The 21,664-nt window shown below is 64.6% G+C and overlaps 1 protein-coding gene across 1 annotated transcript; it reads left to right on the top strand.

The window, feature by feature from the left end:
- Window positions 1–105: 105 nt before the first annotated feature.
- Window positions 106–17,657, top strand: ONECUT3 (one cut homeobox 3). The gene is made up of 2 exons (XM_072788165.1): window positions 106–1,288; window positions 17,176–17,657. Exons 1-2 carry the CDS (start codon window positions 106–108, stop codon window positions 17,463–17,465), a joined length of 1,473 nt encoding a protein of 490 aa, XP_072644266.1. The 3' UTR covers window positions 17,466–17,657.
- Window positions 17,658–21,664: the final 4,007 nt, after the last annotated feature.

Raw genomic sequence — 21,664 nt, 5'->3', positions numbered from 1 at the left:
CAGCCGGGCAGCCTCGCGCAGCCACCGGGGAGCGGGCGGGGGCCATGCGGCGGCCTTGAGCGCGCCGGCCGGCGCCGAGGAGCGCGCGGCGGGCGGCGGCCGAGCATGGAGCTGAGCCTGGAGAGCCTGGGGGGCCTGCACGGCGTGGCCCACGCGCAGGCGGGCGAGCTGCTGAGCCCGGGCCACGCGCGCTCGGCGGCGGCGCAGCACCGCGGCCTGGTGGCGCCCGGGCGCCCGGGCCTGGTGGCCGGCATGGCGAGCCTGCTGGACGGCGGGGGCGGCGGCGGGGGCGCCGGGGGCGCGGGCGGCGCGGGCGGCGCGAGCGGCGGCGCCGACTTCCGCGGGGAGCTGGCGGGCCCGCTGCACCCCGCCATGGGCATGGCCTGCGAGGCGCCCGGCCTGGGCGGCACCTACACGACGCTCACGCCCCTGCAGCACCTGCCGCCGCTCGCGGCCGTGGCCGACAAGTTCCACCAGCACGCGGCGGCCGCGGCGGTGGCCGGGGCGCACGGCGGCCACCCGCACGCACACCCGCACCCCGCGGCCGCGCCGCCCCCGCCGCCCCCGCCGCAGCGCCTGGCGGCCAGCGTGAGCGGCAGCTTCACCCTCATGCGCGACGAGCGCGCGGCGCTGGCCTCCGTGGGCCACCTCTACGGGCCCTACGGCAAGGAGCTGCCCGCCATGGGGTCGCCGCTGTCGCCCCTGCCCAACGCGCTGCCGCCCGCGCTGCACGGCGCCCCGCAGCCCCCGCCGCCGCCGCCGCCGCCGCCCCTGGCCGCCTACGGCGCGCCGGGCCACCTGGCCGGGGACAAGCTGCTGCCGCCCGCCGCCTTCGAGCCGCACGCCGCGCTGCTGGGGCGCGCCGAGGACGCGCTGGCTCGCGGGCTGCCCGGAGGCGGCGGCGGCGGCGGCGGCGGCGCGGGCGGCGGGGGCACCGCGGGGCTGCTGGCGCCGCTGGGCGGGCTGGCGGCCGCCGGGGCGCACGGGTCCCACGCGGGCGGCGGCGGCCCGGGCGCGGGCGGCGGCGGCCCCGGGGCGGGCGCGGCGGCCGAGGAGATCAACACCAAGGAGGTGGCGCAGCGCATCACCGCGGAGCTGAAGCGCTACAGCATCCCGCAGGCCATCTTCGCGCAGCGCATCCTGTGCCGCTCGCAGGGCACGCTCTCCGACCTGCTGCGCAACCCCAAGCCCTGGAGCAAGCTCAAGTCGGGCCGGGAGACCTTCCGCAGGATGTGGAAGTGGCTGCAGGAGCCCGAGTTCCAGCGCATGTCGGCGCTGCGCCTGGCAGGTAGGAGCGCGGCGCGCCCCGGCGGGGCTGGCTCGGCCTCCCCAGCACCGAGCAGGGTGGCCCGGGGCACCCCAGCCCCTTCTCCCGCGGGCCCAGGACTCCCCGGCAGGAGGCCGGAGTGCGATCTGTCCCCTGCCCGTCCGTACTGTCGCCGCCGAAAGGGAGAAAGGGCTTGCGCCGCCTCGCCCCGCGGCAGCCCGGCGGCCCTCCCGGCTGGGGAGGGGTCCCCGGCTCCCTCCACGCTGTGGGGAGGGTCCCCGAGGCCGCCTGCAGGGTGGCCCATTGTGTGTGTGCTGTGTGCAGGGGGCGGCTGGAGGCGCCGCCGCAGCCCCGCGGCCACTCCCCTCCTCCCGCAAGGCCCGGCTGCGCTTCCCGCTCGGGGAGAGCCGGACCCCACCGGCCGCGGCGCCAGGAGGCCAGGCCCGCCCGCGCTCAGCCCTCGGCCCAGAGCGCGCTTCTTTGTAGCTCGGCCTGGGCGATCGATAGCCCCCTCCCCCTCTCCGGCCGCTGGCAAAGGTCACCGGAGCGGCGGGGGAGGGGCGGCCCCGGGGACCCTCGCCCCGCGGCCCGGAGGCCTTCACACCCCGGCCGCCTGCCCCCCGAGCGCGGGTGCCAGGGCTGGGGTGCGCGCCCCCGCGGCCGGCTTTCCCCTTGTTTCCCTCATCTCCACCTCTGTCGGGGCAAACCGGCGTCTATTTATTTTTCACTTGCTCTGGCTGTGCTCCCGCTCCTCGTCCGTCTCCCACTCTCCGTCCCCTCTCGGTCCCTCTCTCTGGCTGACTCTCAGCCCCCGGCCCTTGGGGACCAAGCTCCCTCCCCCCTCCCAGCTGGCAACAGCTGTGTCCACACCTGCCCCTGGCGAGGCGGCCTGGCCGGGCTCCCTTCTCCTGGGTGCCTGTGGGGTGCAGGAGAGCCCCTGCCACTGTCACCAGGATGGGCCTGCCCCGGAGGGGGTGTCTATCCTTGGCGGCAGGGGGAGGGGGCTGCGGCCGCCCCTGCCTTGGGGACAATAGCCGGCTCGGGCTCTGGATCGATCGCTTCTCTGCACACAGGGGCAAGTGGCGCTGGAGTGGCTGCCTCTCAAACTAGGCGCCCCTGTAGCAGGGAGGGGGGAAGGATTTGTGTCGCGAGTCCACCCGGCGAGGGAGGGGGCTTGGAGGGGGGCGTAGGTTGAGGGATGGAGAGGGGTCTGTGTTCGTTCCCCCCCTCCCCCGGCATACTGGGCAACCCCGGGGAGCCTGCACTCACACCCGGCCTCAGTTTCCCCTTCTGCGGAGTGAGGTGACAAGCTGAGCCTCCCATAGGCTTCTTAGATTCTCCACTTGAGGGAACGGGAAAATAAATTCTCCTTCCTCTGTGGCAGGTGACCCAGCGTGCAGGGAGGTCGCTGTGACATGTTAGAAATGGCGTTAGGAACCTAGGCGGGTTTTGTGGAAGGGCAAAGCCTGCTCCCCGTCACCCGTGCAAGGACGTGGGTGTGCTCACGGAGCACACTAGTCACACCAACACACACCCACAGCCTGCTGTGCCACGGAGGTGACAGTGGTAGCCTAAAGGACACCCGCATGCCCCACAGGGCTCTAAGGTGTTAGACACTAAGTGACATCCTCCAGACCTGGCCGACAGGGGCATTGGATGTGTGGCCATGGCAGCCACCTTCTACCTCCCCCCCTCCCAGCGCATGTATTTTGGGGGACATGGTGTCTGGCTTGGGTGCACCCCCAAAGAATGGAGGTCACTTTCCATTTTTCTCACAGACACGTATGGGGCCACACAATTCAGGGCTCCCCGGAAGGTGCGCCAGGGTCCCCCAAGCCACAGACCCACAGATCGCGGGTCGGGCGACCCCGCAGAGGCCCATGTGCACTTGGGGCATCCTTTCCGGCTGCTGCTAGCACTGCAAGAGGGGAAACTGAGTCCTTGTTGGCGTCCTGGCCAGGTCTCCTGGGCTCTTGTGGCTGTGGCAGCAGGCTCACCTCCGCGCCTCAGTTTCCCCTTCTAAAGAAGGAAAATCGAATCCGTGGTGGGGTCAGGAGCGCCTGAGGGGTGAGGGGGAGCGCAGGGGTCGCGCCCGGGGCGGGGTGCTCGGCCTGGGACTCTGCTCCTCCTGCCGCTGCCCACGCGGTGACCGCACCCACCCGCGGGCTCGCAACCCGCACGCTCCGACCCGTCTACACTGCGGGGCTCGGCCTGCCTGCGAGTTAGAGGTGGCGGCGGCCCAGGGCGAGGGGTAATTAGGCGCCGGCGGCTCAGAGGCCTTTAGTTCCGGTCGCTGCGCAAATGAAAAGCGGTTAAGTGGCGGCAAATCGCCCCGGTTAGGGGGAGGCAGCGGGGCGTCCCCTCCCCGGCCCACGCCCGGCTCCCGGCCTGGAGGGCTCTTGCCCGCGCCTCCCCCTGCACACTCCCCGCCCCCGCCCCCTGCACACTCCCGGGCCCCCCTCACCCCCTGCACACTCCTGGGCCCCCCTCACCCCCCTGCACACTCCCTGCCCCCACCACCACCCTGCACACTCCCAGGCCCCCCCACCACCCTGAACACTCCCGGGCCCCCCTCACCCCCCTGCACACTCCGCCCCTCCAACACTCCCGGCCCCCCCACCCCCCTGCACACTCCTCCCCCCTACCCCCCTGCACACTCCCGCCCCCCACCCCCAGGACTCGCAGCCCCACGGCCCAGCCCGGTGCTCAGCTCTCCTGCCTCCGGCGAGGCCACTCGGTGGCCGTGGGCACAGGCACAGGGGCCACGAGACAGACAGGGCCCACGAGGGAGGAGGACACCTGCGGAGAGATGGACTCGCGGAGGCAGAGACGGGTCGGGAGAGACAGAGACAAAACAGAGAGAGAGAGAAGATAAAACTGGAGAGACGGAGAGACGGAGAAGCAGAAACAAAGATGGGGACGGAAGAGAAACCGACGCAGAAAGAGAAAGACAAAGAGAAAGGGAGAGAGACAGAGGCAGAGACGGGAAAGCTCCGAGGAGGGGGGGCCCGCAAGGGCGGTCGCGCGGGCCCCCCCAGCCCCGTGGGTCCCCACCGCCCCCCAGCTTCCCACCTCCCTCCTTCCCAGATCTGGGCCCCGGGCAAAGGGCTGGTGGCTTTGCTTCTGTAAGGCACCTGAGGAATCCGGCCAGGGGGCCTCAGGGCCCCCCTGCTCTGTGCGCCTCAGTCTACCCATCTGTAAAATGTGTGTGCGGGGGCGGGGGCGGGGGCGGGGGAGCCAGGTTCTGGGTCCGAGATTCTGGGACGGGACCGCGAGTCCGGAAGGCCCATCCTGCAGCCCCCTAACCGCTGGGGGCCTCATCTGCCCACCCCACCCCAGGGTCCTCACAGAAGCCTCCCTGGCTCCAGCTCAAGCAGTGATTCTGGGGGGGCCTGGGGGAGGGGGCTCTCGGCTCTCGGGGCGGGGTGGTCGATGAATTCGAATTACCGTCTCTAATTCATCACCGCCGCGGGTCGATAGCTTTGGCCGTCTTCAAATATTGTTTAAATTGCAACTCTGGAGGAAAAGTATGTTTTGTAACTGATCAGAAAAAATATATATAAAATAAATATCGGATGGAGGCGATTGGCCTCCTTCTTGCCTCGCTGGTGAGTCAGGTGCCCACAGCCCTGAGGGGTGGTGGAGACCAGCAAGGGGAAACTGAGGCAGGGAGGGGACCATGTCTGGAACCAAGTTCCTGAGGGGGGGTGGCGGCGTGGGGCCGGGCTGCGGGTCTGGGGGGGAGGGTAATGGACAGGAAAAGGCAAAGGGCCTCCTCCACCAGGGTAAGGCCGCAGTGCCCCCCAGCCTCCCCCTGCACCCACCCAGCTTCCACTCTGCAGCTCTACCCAGACTGAGGGGCGGGGGTGTCTTGAACAAGAAGGGACCCAGCCCACAAAGTCCAACAGCGTCCCCCTGGGGGGGCTGGCTGTGCAGCCTCCGTGAGCACCCCCAGGACCCTGTACCTCTGTAAAAACCTCCGCGTGAGCAGCACGGGGCCCACGCCTCTTACACATCCCGCCAGACCTCCCAGCGGGGGCCTTGAAAACCTGGGACCCCTGGGCTCCCTCACTGACAGGTGGGGTGAGGGTCCGAGTCTCAGTTTCCTCATCTGAGAAGTGGATGGAATAAGATGCCACCTCGTGGGCGCTTGTTGAGGTTTTTCTCCCTGTGACGGCCCTGGGGGTGCCCCCACAGGCTCTGCACCCTGAGGTCACCTTGCTTAACTGCTCCCCACACGCACAGGTCTCCTCATCTTCAGGGGGGCCCAGGGCAGCCCGGGATCTGGAGATGCAGAGAGTGGACAGGGAGACGGGTCTGCAGGGGACCCCTCGAGCCCCCACAGGGGTGCATGGGGTTATGGGGACTGCGTCTCGGATTGTGTGAGCTCTGCAACATGCCCAGGGTGACCCTGGGTCCCCACCACACACACCAGGCCCTCCTGCAAACCACAGGACCCCGTCTGGGACTCGGTAGGACCCTGCCCCCATTCAGTGCTTCTGTGTCCCTGCCACACAGACAGGGGGGCAGAGGGGAGGGCAGGCTCTCAGATGGGGAGGGGGCTGGCTGGGGGGCCTGAGGCCCTCCCCCTCTCCTTGGCTCAGCCACCAGGGATGAGAGATGGAATCATCTGGAATGACCACTTAAGCTGGATGTGATTGTCGTGCCCACTCTGCAGACCAGCAGGCCGAGGCGGAGGCGGCGAGAAAGGAAGGCAGTTGCCCAACCCCCACCCCTCCCCGCACACCCTGTGAGAGGGAGTCCGTTTCCCGTGGGGGCTGAGTCCGGAGGGGCTACCTCAGGGCTTGAGAGGCCCGGGCTCCCACCTCCTGCATATGGGGGGACGCTCCAGGTGGGTGGTCCAGCGGGGACAAAGGCTAGCAGAGGCCTCAGTGCCCTGACGCCAAGGACAGTGGGCATCTGCCAAGGTCACGGCAAGTTCTGGTCTGTAAGCGGCTCCGAGGACCGCAGGTGGGCGGTGGGGTGGCTGCTCCAGCCTGAGGCTTCACCTCGGGGCCCCTCCGCCGCCGGTGACGGGACCCACGTGGGCCCCCACGGACCAGGTGTGGGGCCCAGGCCCCAGCTCCCTCGCATCCGCCCACAGCCACCCCTGGATCCCTGCCTCTGCTTCTCCCTGAAGCCTGGGCCCACCCTTGGCTTTACAGCCCTGCTGGAGCCCGATGCCCCTCCCCGCCTGCAGGACAGGGGTGGTCACCCCCACATCAACACCCCCCCACACCACACTTAAGCACATTGACAAGCCTGCAGCGTGCAGGGGGTGAAGCTGGTTTCTTACTCCTTTACTCTGAAATCCCCTTCGCCTAAAATCCCCGAACGGGCACTCTCCTCCCTAACTTCTCTCCCTTTCCTATGCTGCTTCCCCATCAGCCATCACCACTCTAGTCTGAGCGACCCACCCAGCTCCGGGCGGCCCACGGTGCCGCTCCTTCAAAGCCGGAGGGGGCTCCTTAGGGTCACTTTGGGGCTCATCACATGCCTGCTCAGCGTCCTGCCACGCGGCCCCTTGCGGCCGCCGGGATGTAGGGGAAGCTCCCTGCCCGCGGCCCCGGCCCCGGGGCGCCCTAACTCCGGCTGCTGGACCCTTGAGGACAAAGGACGCGGCGGGGAGGCCGGGCAGCTGCGCGGCCTGGGCTGCTGGCCCTGCGGCTGCCCTGCCTGCGCCTTTGTATGGAGCAGCAAGCCCAGCTACCCGGGCAGCTCAGGCTGGTCTGAATCAAGTTTTTAATTAAATGCGGCCCCTGATCAATAAGGACGGCAGTGCTGTGGGGGAGGGGACAGGCGAGCCGGGAGCCAGGGGCTGCCTGGAGGCCCCCCGGGACCTCGGGCGGCGCAGGGCACCTGCGGCCTCAGTTTCCCCTCTGCCCAGCGGGTGTAGGTGTGGGTGCGCTTGAGAAGCGAAACCCTCCTGCCTGTGGACTCTTGCCTTGTGCGCAGACGTGGAGAGGGGTCCCCTTAGACCCAACAAGTCACAGATTCCCAGCACATGGACACAGGGCCAAGGAGAGGCGCTGGTGACCAGCACAGACTGCGGAAGGGAGGTGCGGGCCGCAGATGGAGGTGCGGCGGAGGCTGGTGTAGACCTGCCCACGTTCACAGCGGGACAACCGGGCGCAGACTCAGGCTCAGGAACCCGACCCTCTCCGTGCTCGGATCCGGATCTGGCCTGTTCGAGGAGGCCTGCGGCGCTGGACTGCGGGAAGGGTCCCCGTCTCTCCTGGGACCTGTGTCGCCACCGGGAGCCGTCCATGCGCGCCAGCTGGGCTCGCTGGAGCACCTGTCTCTCCTGCATCTATGCAGTCGTTGGACTCACTCCGCAGTGCGTGGGGGTTGAGAGGGGGACGCGTCCACCTACAGTGACAGGGAGGGTGAAAACGGGGCAGCAGGGGCCCCGGCTCCGTGTTGGGGGAGATGTCAGTGTCTCAATGTCCCCCGCGAGGCGACCGCCACCGGGAGCTGTGCCGCCTTCTGCACGACTGTCCTCTGCTGGGTGGGGGGGTCCCCTAAAGCGGAGAGGAGCCTGGAGGGCCCTTGCCTTCCACAGCCTGGCGGGGTGCGCGCAGCCCCACAGAGGCCCAGAGCCCTGCAAGGCACACACGCCAGGGCGGCAGGGAGCGCAGGGCACGGGACCCGGCCGGTGGCGGCCTGCGACGCTGGTGACGCCAGTGGCCGTGGACAGTCGCTTCCCCCTGTGCACTTCCCAAATGAAGACTGGAGTCCCCAGGCCCAGCAGTGGCACCTCCACAAAGCCTGCCGCCACCCCCCCCCCCCGCCTCCCCTGTTTTATTATTTCCAACCCTGGACACATTCGTCTGGCTCCAAATTTATAGAGCAGGACGGCTCCTCCGTCACCCTCCTTCCTGCGAGCCAGTGTCCGCTTCTCCCGGAGGCTGCCCTTACTCCCGCCGCTCCCAGGGCGCCTTCCTCCGGTTTTCCTTTTCCTCTTTTTGGACAGAAAGCCCGGTTCTGTTTTGCTTCCGTCTCCTCGACACCCAGAACTTTCCACAGCAGGAGAGAGAGCCTCCAGGGTCATTTGTGCTGGCTACTCTTCTCGTGGGCCATCCCCCTGTCCCCCCGACCACCCCGGCCACCCCCTTTCCGGAGGACAGTCAGGCCGGTCCAGAGGGTTCTCCCCACCCGCGCAGGTGAACGCAAGGGCGCACGGAACCCGGTTCTGGGAGTTGATCTGTTGACTAGTGTCCTAATCACTGACGTGCCGGGTCACGCCCCCCTTTCTGGGTTGGCCTCTCTGTTCTTTTCTTTCTTATCACTGCTTCCTTTCCGGTCATCTTTTTCAAATCTATTTTCAACCGCTGGCCTCGGTGACTTCTTAATAGGTTTTTAAAAATCCAAGCCGTGTGCAAGCTGGGTACGGGTGTGTCCGTGCACCAGCGGGTCTGCCCCTGAGCGAGGGTGTCTGAATGGGGGGGGGGACTCTCCGTGGCCGACCGTCTAAGTGTGAGCTGCCCCTAGACACCCCAGGCCCCCACCCCGGTGGGGGGGGGCGGCCCAAAGTCCTTCATTTGCCTGATTAGTCTTTGAAAGGCTCAGAACTCCCCTGCAAAGGTGGCCGTTAAAGCCCCGTCTGGCGGAGCAGTGGGGAGGCCTCCCCTAGGCTGGGCGCTGGCCCAGGTGCGCTCAGGAGGCCTGGGAGGGGGAGGGAGGGGGAGGGAGGGAGGGGCAGAGTGGGCGCCGGGGAAGGCAGATGAGGACGGGCTGCCGAGGTCTCTGAGGGTCCTGGCCTGAGGGCAGGGCCCGCTGTGCACCTGTCTCCTTGGAGATGACTCCGCCCCCAGCAGGCGCCCCTTTCTGGCTCCCTCCGGGGTACAGTGTAGATAATCAGGGTCAGTGTCCCTACTCCAGGCCTCTCCTGGGACTCACTGTGTGACCTTGGGCAAGTCATCCACCGTCTCTGGGCTGGGGAGGCCTTGGCGGATGCCCAGGGCAGCTCAGCCCAGTGGGGACAAGCCGTCAGGGTGGGGGCATCCGTGCTCCCCACATCTGGGGCCGGGGCAGCTGGCGGCTGGGGCGGGACGCGTCGCCAAGGAAACCGGTCATCATCCCAGCCGGAGACCAGGCTCCGTATTGAATTGTCTGCTCTGCGAAGCCTAAGCTGAGCACAGGAGGTGGCCAGAGGGGAGGGGACAGCCCTCGGCTCCTGCTCCACACCCCTGCACACCCGAGCCTGTGCCCAGGTGGACTGCGGTGGGGGAGGGACAGGCCCTCGGTGCAGGCGGGGGCACACGGGAGCGCCCGCTGCACACGGTGTCCCAGCTGAATTCTGGTGCCCTGGTCTAGCTGCTGTCCTTCCCTGGCAAGCCCAGCCCTCCCGGTGGCCCTCTGGCTCTTCCCTGTCGTCCCTGTCGTCGTGGGGCTTCACGAGACGCCCTCCCCCCAACCCGAGACCCGGGCTGGGTCCCCAGGCCCGCAGTGCTGCATCCCCAGCTCCACCCCACCTGGAGGCCTCCTAGAACCCCGGGCTCAAACCTTCCCCCTCCCCCGAGCCCTGGTGCCACCCCACCCTCACCGCTCCGAGGGGGAGCCTGCACCCTGTCTGGGAACAAAGTCAGCCCTGGCTTTCCACGTCTCCGTGTCTGTGGGATTACTAGCGTGACCCCTCTTACCCATGAGACCGTGGGTGCGTGAGGGGAGGGGGCGTCCTGCCCCAGCTGTCCCCAGCAGCACCTGGCACACAGTAGGCGCTTGATAAATGCATGAAGCAGGCAAGGAGGGAAGGAATGGGCCGGTCCAGCTCGGGGGCACATTGAGAGTGTGCCTGAGCCTCACGACGGCCGCAGGGTGGGACTGACCCGCAAGGACGGCAGGATCACGGGGTCGCTGCCTTCATTGGCCTGGTGAACCAGGAGACCCACGTCCGCAGAACGTGTGTGCAAGCCCGGGTGTCCCCACCTACCGGGCTGGTGAAGGGGGTGGGCGGGGCCGGGCAGGTGGACGGAGCGTCCTGAGGGCCTAGGCGCTTCCCCTGGGGCACCATCCGCCTTGGCTGTCACCCGCCGCGTCACCTCACCACACCATGTCCCCTACACCCCCGTGGCCAGCTGCAGGCAAGCGTCAGGCTGCTGTCCGCTGGTCCCGGGCCTCCCTCACTGCCCAGCGACCCAGCCACGCCCTGGGGCCTCTCCCCACCCAGCACCCTCCAGATCCCACACCCCTGCCTGTCACGTGCAGACTTGCTGGGTCACAGGAGGTCCCGGGGCTCACGCCCCTGTGGTTTGTTTACCTGTGGACACCCGCAATGGTAGTGAAGTGCACTGCACACACCTCAATGACACGTAGCCCCTCACCCGGCCAGGCACTCGTGGCTGCTCCACGTGGACACCCCAACACGATGGGGCGACAGACAGATGCCCGAATGGTTAGCCCAGGGATGGCCCAGGACAGGCACAGCAGCAGCACTACCCTGCCCCCAGGCACCGACCACCCCACCGAGCACCTCTGGGAGAGGGGATGGGAGGAGGGGGAGGAGAGGAGCAGTGAGAGGAGGAGGGAGAGGGAGGAAGGGGAGGAGGATTGGATGGGAGGAGGGAGAGGGGGAGGAGAGGAGGGGGAGCAGGGAGAGAAGGAATAGCGCATCTGCGAGAAGAAGATGGGGGTGACCAACCAGCGACCCCGCTCCCGCTCCCTGCACTGCAGACCCCATTGCCAATTGTCCCCCACCCGCCGGCCACGGGCAGGGGCGGGGGAGGCTCCGCCTCAGCCGCCCAAGCTGCTCCCTCCCTGACTGCGGATGGGTGCCCACTGCGGAGGGTGCCCAGGGGTCGCCCCGGGGGGTCCCACAGGGGGCCATGAGGGGTATAAGTCGTCTCCCATCGGGGAGGGAACTCAAGCTCAGGACTGGGGACCCGGGCTCTTCTGGGATCCAGAGAAGGGTTTCCTGGGGGAAGGTCACCACTGCAGGGCCTCCTCCGGGTGGCCGAATCCCTACTCCCTACCTCAGTTTCTCCATCTGAGCTCTCTCCCAGAAGATTTGGGAGACACAGAAGTCTGAGGCTGAGCCTGAGGTGGGGGGGACCTTATGGCCATTCTCCTCCCAAGACCCCCTAGATGGACCCCGTCCAGGGTCCAGGACGTTTCTGGCTAAATCCCTTCCCCTCGCTGGGCGCTGGGTGAGGCAGGGACCAGGATTAAGAGCGTTCAGTTGAGGAAACGGAGGCACAGAGGGCGGACGCAGCGCGGTACTGCAGGGGGGCAGGGCCTGACCGCCCTCCTGGCCTTGGGGGGACCTGAGGGACCAGATGGTCTGCAAGCCCCAGCACTTTCCAGGAAGGCAAAACAGAGAGGCTATGGGGGAATGGTCCAGGGGGTCTGAGGTGGCACTTGAGGGTCCCCCCATTCACCCACCCTGGCTCCCACCTGGATGAGGACCAGGGAGCCCACCCCTCCTCCCTGGAGCCTCGCCCTGGGCCAGGCCAGGCCCTCCTTGGCTCGGGGGCTGGGTACCCCGTGAGCAGCTCAGACTTGGGAGTAGGCCCGTGGTCCCTCCTGAGCCACCTGTAGTCTCTTCCCAGGGCCTTGGGGACCCCCCAGGACCCAGCCGCAGCCCAGCATCATCCCTGGATCATCCCTGGACTCCAAAAAGACAGAGGGAGGTGGGATGGGGGAGACACCAGTCTCTCTAAGATCAGAGCATCTCCGAATTGGTGTTCTTATTATCAGTTTCTGAGTCCCTGGAGGCATGGAGAGGGGCCCCAAACCCACATTTGAGGGGGGCCCTGGATAGAGTGGAGGCATCACTGTAATGCTATGAAGAAAATAAAGGAAAGGAAAAGGGGGCTGTGGAGATGAGAGCAGAGAGGCGGCGGGGTGGGGGTGGTGGGAGGAGGAGGAGCGGTGACGGTGCGCTGAGGGTGCGCTGAGGGACGTGTGACGGGTGTGACTTAGGCGGAGGGTCCTGGTTTTGCAAATGAGGAGCCTGAGGCCCTGTTGGGGGACCGGCTGGCCCAGGGTCCCTGAGCAGGTCTGGTGGCCAGCTGGTTCCTCCCCCAGCTGCCATGGCAACCGTGGTTGGTGGTGAGGGTCTGTGCCTGGGGCCACTCCCTGTCCCCTAAGCACAGGCCCCGGGGTTGAGTCCTCCTGTGATGGGCTCTGCCTTGAGGAGAAGGGCGTCGGAGGAGGTGCTGGTGCAGGTGGGGTAACAGGAGGTGGGATGGAGGGAGAACTCTAAAGAGAAAGGTGGTGTGGGAGCGACTGCAGGGGAGGCCATGAGGGTGGGGCAAGTAGAGGAGGTGAGAGGTCAGAGGTGCCATAGGTGTGGTGATGGAAGTCCAGGTGACAGAGGTGATGGTGTTGGAAGATGTGGTGGTGCTGGTGATGGTGGAGGTGGAGGTGACAGGGGTGCAGGTGGAGGTGGCACTGATGGTGGAGGAGGCGATGATGATAGGATTGGCACAGGTGGTGGAGGAGGCCATGGAAGTGGAAGTGACAGTAGAGGAAGCAATGCAGGTGGAGGTGATGGTGGTAAAGGTGATGCGGAGGAGGAGGTGATGGGGGAGGTGACGGGAGGTTATGGGGGAGGCGATGGGGAGCAGGTGATGGGGGAGGCGATGGGGAGGATGGGGGAAGCAATGTTGGTGAAAGGGATGCAGGTGGAGACAATGGTGGAGGAGGGGATGATGGTAGGATTGGTGCATGTGGCAGCGGCGGAGGTGATGCAGGAGGAGGTGATGGAGGTGGAAGGGACGCAGGTGGAGGTGGTGACGGTGGCGAAGGTGGTGATGGCAGAAGGGCTGCAGGTGGTGGAGGAGGTGATGGGGAAGGTGATGGTGGCGGAGGTGATGGAGGTGGAAGCCACAGTGGCGGTGCCCGGTGGAGCCCATCACGGAAGAGGTGGCCATAGCGGTGGCATCGCTGTAGGAAGCCGGTGGTTGGCGCTGTGGGTAAGTCCGGGTCCCCCAGGCGCCCTCCCCGCCCCACCGTGGGCACGCGTCCGCCAAGGGGCTCCCGCCACAGCCTGTCCTCCGCTTGGGGCGCCGGTGGGGGCATCTGGGTGCCGGGCGGGTGCCGCCCAGGGGAGGGTGGTGATGGCGACAGTGCCCCCCCACCTCCGGGCTGGCCTCGGGCTGGGCTCCGGGCCTGTGGGGGATGGACGCAGGACAAAAGCGGCTCCCGGTAAACAGCTCTGACTGGAGCCCAGATCGATCGGGCTGTGAGGAGCTGTAATTAGATTGAACACTGGGAAGGGGGAGAGGGGAGCCTCTTTTTGCTGCGATCGACAAAACACGAAGTTTTTTTCATGACTCTGCTTGGCCCAGCCCCTCCCCCTGCCCTGGCCTCTGGGGCCCCCATTAGGACTTGATTGGAGAAGGGGAGAGCGCTGGGTGGGGAAGAGGGGAACCCCGAACCCGAGTCTTACCTCCCTCCCCTTCTGGGCTCCGGTCCTGCCCCTGCTGGGACCTTGAGCACGTGGCTCCCCTTCTCTGAGTAAATCAGGAGAAGGATCCCTGCCTCCTGGAATTATCATAAGAGTAAAAGATAAGAGACGTGCAGGGTTCTTGACGTGTAAAGCTCTTTTTTTAAAAGACGTTATTTATTTATTCATGAGAGACACACACGGAGAGAGGCAGACACACAGGCAGAGGGAGAGGCAGGCTCCTCACTAACCAATGTGGGACTCGATCCGACCCCTGGATCGCGCCCTGAGCCAAAGGCAGATGCTCAACCAATGAGCCCCCCAGGTGCCCCCTGGGGTTTCTTTATGCAGACAAAATAGGAGCATATGTTCCTGCTCCCCAAGGGCTGCCTGGTGCACTCTTCACCTGCCACGGTTCGCCTCCGTCTTTGCACATCCGTACCACACTCCTTCCCTCTGCCAGCTTCGCACTACACATACAGTCTTTTGCCTAAATCGATATTCAGAATTGCATCGTTATGCTTTCGGTGAATATTGTCCACAGCTGAGCCACACAGAGCACTAGGATTGCATTTTTCAATTCTTATCTGACTGTTTGTTTTTCCAGGAGTTAGTAGTTGCCGATCACAAGTTCTTCCCACAGTCCCCACACAAAATGCAAACCAACTCAGGATTTTTCCATACATCTTAGGTCATGTCCCCTTTCCACTTGCCTTGGTGCTAGATGGGGCTGCACCCCATGACCTGGGTGCCTCTGTTCCACAGTCTTCTAGGCTCTGCCCTCCTTGTCATCTAGAGGACTCTTCCCTTTTCCTGAAGGTTGAGTCTCACCTCCTGGATCCCAATTTTTTTTTTTTGGATTCCACTTTTTTAAAATAAAGATTTTATTTATTTATTCATGAGAGACGCAGAGGTACAGGCAGAGGGAGAAGCAGGCTCCATGCCAGGATCCCAGGATCACATCCTGAGCTGAAGGCAGATGCTCAACCACTGAGCCACCCAGGTGCCCCTGCACACTTTTGTTTTTTAATTTCCCTCCTCATTTTGGTGAAACACATCCTCCAGGAGCTTCCTGAGAAAGGGTACACAGAAGTCGATTTTTGGAGGCCTTGATTTGGCTGAATAGGTCTTCACTCTACCCTTCTGCTTGATGTTTGGCTGCGTATCCAATTCTAGAATTTCTGTCAGAATTTTGAAGGCATTGCCTCACCATCTCCTAGTTTTTTTTTTTTTTTTTTTTTTTTTTTTTTTTTTTATTTATTTATGATAGGCACACAGTGAGAGAGAGAGAGGCAGAGACACAGGCAGAGGGAGAAGCAGGCTCCATGCACCGGGAGCCTGACGTGGGATTCGATCCCGGGTCTCCAGGATCGCGCCCTGGGCCAAAGGCAGGCGCCAAACCGCTGCGCCACCCAGGGATCCCGCCATCTCCTAGTTTTTGAGAAGCCCAAAGCCACTTGACTCTCATCCCTCCCAGAACATCCGGCTTTCCTCTCCCAGGAGCTTTTACGCCTTCTCCTCTCTCTGGGTCTCAGAGAAGTCACAGGGATGAGCCTCAGGTCATATCTTTATTCACCCATTGAGTTGAGCACTTCCTGGGCTCACTTATTTATCTATTTATTTATTTTTAAGTATTTTATTGTGCACTTGTTTGAGCAAGAGAGAGAGAGGGAGAGTGCATGAGTGGGGGAGGGGCAGAGGCAGAGGGAGAAGCAGACCCCCCCTCTGAGTAGGGAGCCTAGGGGACTCCATCCCAAGACCCCGGGACCAGGACCCCAGCCAAAGGTAGATGCTTAACCAATCAAGCCACCCAGGTGTTCGTGGGCTCTCTTACAGAGGGACTCTTGTGTCCTCCAAACATGGATCTTTTTCATTATTTACTTGGCAGTCTTTTCTTTTTTTTCTTTCTTTCTTTTTCTTTCTTTCTTTCTTTCTTTCTTTCTTTCTTTCTTTCTTTCTTTCATTTTTTTTTTTTTTTTTACTTGGCAGTCTTTTCATCCAGTTTTCGGTTGCCTCTGAATCAGACGGCCGGCCTGCTCCATCCACCCTGTATTATGCCCTTTCTCCCATTTCCCATCTCCATGTAGGCCCTGTACTATTTCTGGTGGGGGGTGGGGGGGTTTCCTGGCACTGGCTTCCAGTCCTGATGTTGATTCCTTCCAGCTCTTACAGGTTTCTTCCTAAGAGCACAGTCTTCCCTCTTCGTTGCCCTTTGTGTTGAATAGCAGCCTGTTCTTGTTTCGTGGATACAGTACTTTTACCCTCTGAGCTTTGCCTCTTCTGACAGCGTCCTCCCCCTCTCCTCCTACCATTTTTTTCTCATTTGTCTACTCTGTTTCTCCTCCCTCTTCCCTCCCCTTTCTCTCTCCCTCCCTCCTCTCCCTCCTCCCCCTCCCCTCCCGCTTCCTGTCCCCTCTCCTCTTCCCCTCCTATCTCTCTTCTCTCTCCTCCTCCCTCTCCCCCTTAGAGGCTTTTCTAAACTGCCCAGTAATCTCCAAACACAACCTTTATTCAACCATAAAACCTGAAGGAGCTGTTGGGAGCTTGTGTTTCAGGTCAGAGGGAGGCGGAGTGAAGGGGGTGTCAGATCTCAGGGGAGAACCCGTTGTCTCTGAGAAATGAGCCACCACTACAGGGACGATTTATCTACTTTTGCAGACGTGTGTGGACATTGATCTGGCCCGCCATCTGGTTCTGACTCTTCCAGAACCAAAATAAGCCAGTGTGGTGTGTGGTCCCTGTGGTCATGGGGGCTGGTGGCGGGCATCTCCTAGGGTGGCCTGCACCACCAGCATGTGTGGGGGTGACAGCGGCTGGGTGAGAGTTGTGGGGAGGCTTAACGGGGCAGGCTCTGTGCCTTGTGCAGCCCCTGGTCATGCACGGCAGGGAACCAGAGCCTCTGACAGTTTGGTGCCTGAGCCTCCCCCCCACCCCTGCCCTGGAGGGAGGTGGCCACCCCAGCGCTGGCTGGCCCCGCCGCATTGAGGGGAGGGCTCCACTGTGGAGCTGGGGCCCAGAGGAGCCTGGGATCCTGCTTGGGGCCCTGAGGGGGTTGCCACCTCCTATAGGCAAACACCCATCAGCCGGCAGAATTCTCTGTGCCACAGAGGGGGAGCTGGGTCCTACGTGCCCCCCACCCCTCCTTAGATCCCCCACCTCCAGGGGATCCCTTGGGCACTTGAGGGAGGCCAAGCCCGGGCCTCAGCCTCCAGGGGTGGGGGCAGGGGTGGGGGCTCAGCTGTGCCAAGCAGGGCTGCGGCACTGTGGGCCTGATGACCGGCCCCTGCGCGCATCATGCCGGGGAACACAGCCGGGGAAGGAGGCACAGACTGGTCCCCGGGTCACCGGGCGGGCGCGCCCCCAGGACCCAGTAAGGCGCGCTTCTCCGGCGGGGTCTACACCGAGCCTCCCCGCAGGGAGGAAGCAGGGGAAGCGGGGCCTGAGCGCCGGCGGCGGTGGGGCTGCGCTGACGCTGTCCCGTCTCTGTGTCTCCCGCCCCCCCCCCCCCCCCCCCCCGCAGCCTGCAAGCGCAAGGAGCAGGAGCAGCAGAAGGAGCGCGCGCTGCAGCCCAAGAAGCAGCGCCTGGTGTTCACCGACCTGCAGCGGCGCACGCTCATCGCCATCTTCAAGGAGAACAAGCGGCCGTCCAAGGAGATGCAGGTCACCATCTCGCAGCAGCTCGGCCTGGAGCTCAACACCGTCAGCAACTTCTTCATGAACGCGCGGCGCCGCTGCATGAACCGCTGGGCCGAGGAGCCGGGCGCCGCGCCCCCGGGCCCCGCCGGCAGCGCCGCCTTCTCCAAGGCCTGAGCCCCGCCGCGCCGCCCAGTGCACAAGAAGGGCCCCCTCCCCTCCAGGCCAAAGGGAGCCCTGCGCCCCCCGGAGGGGAGGGGCGGCAGGAGGGGCTCCCCAGCCCCCTCCTTCAGGACGCAGAGGGCCTGCGAAAGCCAGGGCTCCCCCGTGTCCCCGAAAGCGGGTCAAGAAGCACATACTAGAAATATAAACCGGGTATTTAACAGAAGGAATTTTGAGAATCACCCCCCTCCTCGGCCGGGCCCCCCCCCCCCAGGCCGGAGGAGCCCTCCTCCCCAGCGGCCCTCCCCTGCCAAAGTCGCCAAACCCCGGGGGCTGGGTCCCTCCAGCGCCCCGCCCCCCGCCCCAAGACCAGCCCCTCCGCCGGCAGCACCGCCCACAGCCGAGACCCCACCCCACCCGCCCCCACCCCCGCCCCGGCGGCCAGGGTTCCTCGTGCCAAGAATCGCCTGCCTTAACGTCTGGGGAGGGGGCGCCGCGGAGCCGAGGGCGCACGGCGGGCCCCCCCCCGGAGCGGACGGCCAGCGCACACATGCGGGTACAGTCCAGACGCCTCCCCCGCGCCCCCGGACCCGTCAGGTCACTTTACCTTCAGGCACCTTGATGACACAGGGAGACACGGATCGGGAAACAGAAACAGAAAACCCACCCGCCCGCCCGCGCCGCCCCAGCCAGACTCCACGGGGGACGAGGCGCACGGACGGAGCGCGGGGGCCCACCCGGAATCCGCGCGCGCGCCCCGCGTGGAACCTTGCAGAAGCCCGGCGCTGGGGGGGGGCGGGTACCGCGCTGGGCCCGAAGAGGGGGCAGGGGCGAGCCGCGCTGAGACTCTCTCTCCCAGGGGACAGGACGGAAGACGCTGGAGACGGTGGAATCCGCTTGCCCTTTTCTTTTTTTGTTTTTTCTTTTTTCTTTTTTTTGCCAAAAAAATTGAGGAGGGGGAAGCAAGGGTGAGAAGGGACGCCGGGCGGCACCCCGAGCCCGGCGCCTCCCCTCCGGGTGACCCCCAGGGCTGGCCGGCAGCCGGATCCCGAGAGCCCCGCCCCCCACCGTTCAACATCTGGAGGCGAGAAGGAACTTCACCCCCGAGCCCCCGCGCGCCCGCTGCCTCCCAGGGAGGTAGTCAGCCCCTCCCCCCCGAGAATGCAAAAGACATTTCTAGAGAAATGCCCTCCCCCTCCCCCAGGTAAAGGCTACCTCACTCTAACGTTCTTGTCTGTGATTGGATAAATCACGCCTGATACCAAAGATTCCCCCCAAGGACCTGTGCTGGATGCTGGAATTCCCGCGCCTGGGACCAGGGGCGCCCCGCAGGTGCGCCCCGCTCCCCCGCCTCGACGGGGGGAGAGAGAGACAGAGAGAGAGAGAGAGAGAGAGAGAGAGAGGACGGAGAGGAGGAGGGGAGGGGAGAGAGAGAGGGAGAGAGGATACTGAGGTCGATGAGTGCCTTTTTCTGGAACCAAAGATGTGTGTGACATGTTCTCTTGTCCTTATCGACTCGCTATTCTCCCAGCTTTTTAAGCAACCGATCTGAGTGATGCTTCTAGAACCTCTGGGTGTTGGGGAAGAATCCTAAGCGTCCCTGTCCCCGCTCAGCAACCACACACGCACACGCACACACGCACACGCGCCGCTGCCCTGCAGTCTGGCCGCCGGGACCCCTCCTTGCACCTCCGCTGTCCCCGGGGCTCCGGGTCGGCGCACCTGCTGGCGGGGGACAGGGCTGGGTAAGGCGCTGCTCCCCCAGCATTTAAGATCCGAGGCTCACACGCCACAGGTGTCTGTTGTGGCCTCTGTTGGAAAGTTAGGAATTGGGGGGGCCCTGCTGCTGGTGGAACTCTTGAGCTCTGGTGACCTGTGGTCAGGGCGGTCACGCCCCACCAGCTCCGGGCACAGAGGCATCCGTGGACTCCCGGGTCCCCATCAACCCCCCAAACGCTCACACGCATACACACACACACACACACACACACACACACGCCTTCCCCCACCCACTCCCGAGCCCCCTTGGGCCCCACCCCGCTGTCCCCAACACCCAGCTGGTTGTCACAATACCAAAGACCATTCTCCACGCAGGGAATGACACCTCCAGCACAGCTCCTTAGAGCCTTTGACAATTTTCTCTGAAATACCTCAAAATATTTAATGTATAGTTTATGTGATAAAAAAAAAATCCTTAGCTAGTTTTTGGAATACGTGACTTGAAGCTTTATACCGTTAAATTATAATTTTGCAGACGATGGTATATCATTTCTTTGAAGAGTTCCGTGGGAGACACATTGAATGTCAGGGCAGCGAGCCGGGTGGTGAGAGGCCGCGGGCGAGGCGGCGACAGCAGAGGCCGCGGGCGCGGGGACCGGCGTTTACAGATTTCTTACTCAAAACGAGTCCTTTTAGGAAAGACAGGAAGAGAGAGAGAGTGTACCTTTCTGTTCTCCGGCGTGTTCTGTTTCTCGTTTTTTGGAGTCGTGTCTGATAAGAGTATTTATTATTCTATGTGTTCTGTGTTCAAATGTAATTTAAGAAAAAAAAAAGTAAGAAAAACCCCAAAAAAAGACAATGGAATTTGATTTGCTGCATGACTAATGTACTCTTTCTTGACGCTGATGTGCTGGGGGGGCGGGGGGCGGGGCGGGGCCCCGGGGTCCGTGTCGCATGGTTGTGTTTCACGCTCCAGTTGGGTCGTGCTCCTTTGCGCTGCTCTGTGTTCGTGTCCCCCTGTCTGAGGGTCTGTGTCCAGCGGCGGGAGGGGGGCGAGGCCTCGGGTTGGGAGGCCGGGGAGTCGCAGGGCCTCGGCCCCGAGCCCCGTCTCCACCTCCCGGTACCCACGTGCCACCTGCCTGTGCCAACCAGGCGGGAGTTCCTGGGTCTCCTGTTCCTGGTTCTTGGGGGGCCAGTGGGTGTGGCCGCCACCCCGGACCCCCTACCCCAACCCAGCTGGTTTCACGTGAGCATGAATTCCCAAGTGTCTTGTTCAGAGGAGAGAGACAATCAGCCAATTCGAGTCTTGTTGCCCAGGGTGGTGGGGGCCGGGGCGCACCCCGACTTCCCGAGATGCCGAGGGCCCTCCTGAGACAGCCCCCCACCCCCACCCCCGCCCCGGGCAGGCACCCAGGCTCCAGGCCCTGGGCTGGACCTGAGTTCACCTCTCTGTCTGGCCTGGGATGGGGGGAGGCCCAGCCCCGGAGCCCCCCTCCCGGCTCCTCCCAGAAAGATTCCCGAGAGGGGGCTCTGGGGCAGTGGCCCCGCCTCTGCTGAGCTCCCACGGGGAGGCCCCCTCGGCCAGGCCCCAGGAAGGGGGCTGGGGAAGGCGGGATCTCACTCTGAAGGTCAGGAGGCCCCCCTGGAGGCTGGGGTGGGGGGCAGGCTGCAGGGCCCCTCCCGTCCAGCCCAGCACCGCCTGGGATTTGGGCCATTCCACTCTGGAACCAGAGCAGCGTGAGCCCCCCCAGCACCCCCTCCTGGGCTTCCCCGCTGGGGCCCTGGCACCCCAAGGGCTGGTCTTTGGGGGGTTCTCTCCGGCAGGAGGGAGGGAGCGCCAGGAGCCCATGTGGCCCTGAGTGTTTAATCAACACTGGACACTAGGGCTGCTCCCAGGGGGCACCGGCTGGGTCACCCGAGTCCCCCCCCTGGGCTGGAGGGATCAGAAGCCCTCCCCCTCCCTCCCTCAGGTGACAGGCTGAAAAGTTAAAATCATCGTCATTGTTAACCATTGCTGTGCTGGATTTGTTGTTTTTCTCCAATAAATTATTTTCTACTCACTCCGCTGATTTGCGTGTTGGGGGACGGGGAGTGGTGGGGGGCGCGGGAGCCTGTGTCTCCCCGGGGGTGTCTGCCTCCCGCTTGGGGCCCAACGCGGTTGCTCTGAGGGGGCGCCTTGGGGCAGCCTGGTTGGGGACGACCTAGTCCCAGGAGAGTCTGCAGGGCGGAGCCGCGCTGGTGGGGAAGCTGCTCCCCTCCCCGCTCCCCTCCCCGCTCCCCTCCCGGCTCCCCTCCCGGCTCCCCTCCCCGCTCCCCTCCCCGCTCCTCTCCCCTCCCCTCCCCGCTCCTCTCCCGGCTCCCCTCCCGGCTCCCCTCTCCGCTCCCCTCCCTTCCGCGCTCCCCTCCCCTCCCCGCTCCCCTCCCGCCCTCCTCCGCGGTGCACCCCCAGGCCTCTTCCTGCAAATCGCCCCTCGGGCCAGCAGAGGGCGGTGTTG

The sequence above is a fragment of the Canis lupus genome, chromosome 19, assembly GCF_048164855.1.
Source record: "Canis lupus baileyi chromosome 19, mCanLup2.hap1, whole genome shotgun sequence".
Taxonomy (NCBI): Eukaryota; Metazoa; Chordata; class Mammalia; order Carnivora; family Canidae; genus Canis; species Canis lupus.
Note: the sequence above shows the minus strand (reverse complement) of the source record. Positions and strands in the feature narration are given on the sequence as shown.